At 39.2% G+C, this 3,827-nt stretch overlaps 1 protein-coding gene across 1 annotated transcript; it reads right to left on the reverse strand.

Annotated features, from left to right (window-relative positions):
- Nucleotides 1-1,429: 1,429 nt before the first annotated feature.
- LOC122089983 (phloretin 4'-O-glucosyltransferase-like) lies at nt 1,430-3,237 on the reverse strand. Its single transcript, XM_042659783.1, has one exon. The coding sequence runs from the start codon at nt 3,187-3,189 to the stop codon at nt 1,801-1,803; it is 1,389 nt and encodes a 462-aa protein (XP_042515717.1). The 5' UTR covers nt 3,190-3,237; the 3' UTR covers nt 1,430-1,800.
- Nucleotides 3,238-3,827: the final 590 nt, after the last annotated feature.

Genomic DNA, 3,827 nt, shown 5'->3' on the forward strand with positions numbered 1-3,827 from the left:
TAATTTAACTCTTCCACCAAAAAAACAATGATATGCTTAAACTCATCGTAGCAGTAAAACCAGAGATTGAACTTTCTTTGAAGGAGATCGAGTGTTTCATGAAGGAGATCAAGAAAAGCAATAGTTACACAAGAGAATCGTTGGGTTTGATTTCATATTGCGAGAGTTCAACCTATTACTAAAATCATGCATCATCCACGTGATTTGTCTTTCCAAATTCCCAATATCCAAATCCAATTCAAAAAAAAATCTATTTAAGTCTGATAGCAAGGAAATGATATGTATGGTAGGAGGATTGATTGTAATCTCTTACCTATTATAGATTAGTGATATGGGTGAATTTAGATCTCTCACATAACAATTATGGATTAGTGATATATGTAGATTGCAATAAAAAAAAGATTGATTGGTACCCCTTTCCTTATAAAATAGGATACCCAAAATACTTACTTCATTCAATCTACATATGTTCTACTGCAAACCCAATACCACTTTTCACATATGAATATAACCATCCCAATGATCTCCACTATGCTAATTATAGGGATGAGCTGGATCGTACAATATTGTGCTTTAACCAGGCTTAATCCAACCCAACTCAATCTGGCTCTGATTTTAACCCTGATTTATATAATTTAATTTAGGGCTATCATCCTATCCTTTTATTCGGAATATTGAAATCTAGTTCATGGTTTCTTATGCTCAAAAATCAATATCTATGACTACCAATTCCAATCCAAATCAAGCGATTAGGTGATCTGATATCTAATTCTTGGTGAAAGAACCAATCTCTTTGGGAGAGGCAAAACTAATATTTGATTCACATGTAATTTGTTATAGATTAGAAATGTGTTTGAAATTTAAAAATAAATTGAAGTTAAATTATAAATAATGTCATTCATACGGTATAAAAAACAAATAATTAAGAAACATGTCTTAATGTGTAAATTACAAGAAGTTCTTCTCCACCTGCGAAAAGTGAGTAACTGACATTCCCTTTATTGTTTTTATGACGATAGATTTACCTTAATACCCATAAAATACAAACTTTTAATAATTTTTCATTCAATTCACCAAAAGTGAAGTGACAGTTTAATCCTTAAAGTGGTAAGAATAATGATTATCTATTGATGGACATAAAAGAGAGGTTACAACTTATGTTGTAACCACCAAAGTGACAAATAGATTAACCCAAAAAAAAAAAAGAGGATAATCCTTGTGATTTCATGGTCTTTTCCTATTTCTAAAGAGTTTTTTCATTCTCAATGTTGGAAGTGCGCACAATAATGACTAGTTTAATGATACACATGTATGAACAAACACGAGTTGCATGCCAATATACGAGGGAACATTTAGATAAATTAGACAATGAAATTCAACATGTGACTAATTTAAACCATGTAATCTGTATACAATTGTCAACATTCATTATAGAATGTGTCTTGTAAAATTTGAAAGAGTATGACAATAGTATTTCAAGGTTAAGTTGCATTATTGCAAAATGTTGGTCATAAAATGGAAACTTGGAAACAGTCTCTCTATGAAGTTAGGGGTCAGGCTGCATACGATTGCCCATCCCAAACCCTGCTCTAATGGGAGCCTAGTGCATTGCGTTACTATTTTTATTTATTTAATTTTTTTTTTATGATAATAATTTTCATTGAAATTTTTTATTTTATTGTGAACAAATTACTAGAAAATGAAACATTCATATTTTCTCCAAGTTTTTTCCCTTGCCAAATGATGACTATGGATCCATATTATTTTATCTTAACATTCTATGCGGTAATTGCTGTACCTTCAAATTAGGCTTTCCAATGATCCAACCTTACCCACAAATGCTTGGAGGTTCTTCTCCGATGAACCACCGTCCATCACAGCCTCCCTTGCCAAATCTTTCCATCTCTTAGCGTTCTTTCTCATCTCTTCCCCTCTTTCTCCCTCCATTACCATTTCCACACACCTTTTAAGCTCATCTCCTTCTAGAACCCCTTCTTCATTAACCTCCACCCTAATTCCTGTTCTCCAAACATCTCTTATCAGTTTGGCATTCATTGGTTGGTCTGACCACTGTGGAAACGTCACCATCGGAACTCCAGCAGCCAGGCCCTCCATAGTTGAATTCCAACCACAATGTGTCACAAAGCATCCAATTGAAGGATGACAGAGAACCTCCACCTGTGAACACCAAGGTACCACCATTCCATATTGCTTTAGTACTTCCATATTGTCCACCATCTCATCACCTTCTTTGTCGTTGTTCACCGGCGGCGGCCGGAGGACCCACAAGAAGGGTCGGCGGCTTGTTAATAACCCATTTCCGATCTCTCTCACCTGATCCTCCGATAATACGGTCGTGGTTCCAAAGGATACATAAACCACTGATGCTTCCTTCTTTGATTTCAACCAATCCATGTAATGTATGGAACTACTGATCATCAAATCTCCTCCAAAGGAAGTGTCTAAAGGGTCCTTCCCATCTAAGAAAGCGGACGGGATCAAAGGTCCAATCGCAACCATACTAAACTTATCAATTACCCTTAGGGCTTCTACCTCTAAGGTTTCAAACGAATTCACCAAAACCCTTGCCTTGTTTTCTTCGTCTAAGTTCTGGATAAGTTCTTGGAACACTGGCATAACAAAAACGTGAGTGTTTGAAGGGAGGAAAAAGGAGGGAATGTCTTTACATGTAAGTGAAGGCAGTCCTGGTAATTCTATTGAAAACGAGGGGTCATTGTTATTACTATCGATGACATCGCCATACCCATTGAAGTAGTAGTAATAGATGTCAAGAACTGCCGCGGGTTGAATCCATAGGAGAGCCGAAGGCACGCGTAGGTCACGTGCCAGTTCAGGAACCCATGGTAAGAGGAGATTATACACGATACACGTCACCGGCCGGCGATCGGCGCCAACTATCAGGTCTGTGAGAGCTTGTGAACCGAGTCGTTTGAGCTCATGATAAAAGTGATGATCCCCGGGTTTGTACCCATCGTCATAGCCGTCGGAGAAGGGAGCATAGGTAAGGCCGTCGAGGGTGGGGGTGTTGGTCATGCGACGGTGAGCGGAGATGCTAGTAACGAAGGTGACATGGGCGCCAATGCGTGTGAGTCGCTTGGCGAACTGGAGAGCTGGGTTGATGTGACCTTGGGCTGGAAATGAAACAACAAGGAAATGAACTTGAAGCATTATGGAGAGAGAGAGAGAGAATTGGGAGTGTTGTGGTGGTGGTGGTGGGGGTGGTGGTGGGAGTTGGGGTGCGACGACCAGAACTAAGACAGGATGCTATAAGAGGGAGGGAATTGGATGAGGCCAATGCTGATGTCTGTGATGACGCTGGGATTTCATTTCATGTCTTGTCTTTACATGTCTTTGTCTAGTAGTACTTTTCCTAACTGGAGTAGATATGGATTCCAACCATTCCAAAATTGTATGTCTTTAGTGGTTTATTTACATTATCAATTTTGAATTTTTGTCAGATTTGCAACAATTTCAAACACGCAACTCAATACGGATTCTTAGAAGCAAAACTCAATACGTATTCTCTCCGATGGATGGACGCCCTAACTAAGAGGCCAGTGCTATCAGACACAAATCCAATACTAACTGAACCACCCTAAGGCCCTGAGAAGATCGGCCAGGATAGAATTAAGAAGGAACAGAGCTGCATCCAGCCCAGCTCAGCTGTCCACACCTAATCAGCCTAATCCAAAAGGCAACTCATCACCAACCGATCCAGCCCTGCTGTGAACCCCCCCACCCCATTTGGAAAGACCGCTCACGACAGCTAAATCCCCATTTTTCTTACTGGTCGTGATCTCTCACCA

This window comes from Macadamia integrifolia, chromosome 9 (genome assembly GCF_013358625.1).
Source record: "Macadamia integrifolia cultivar HAES 741 chromosome 9, SCU_Mint_v3, whole genome shotgun sequence".
NCBI lineage: Eukaryota > Viridiplantae > Streptophyta > Magnoliopsida > Proteales > Proteaceae > Macadamia > Macadamia integrifolia.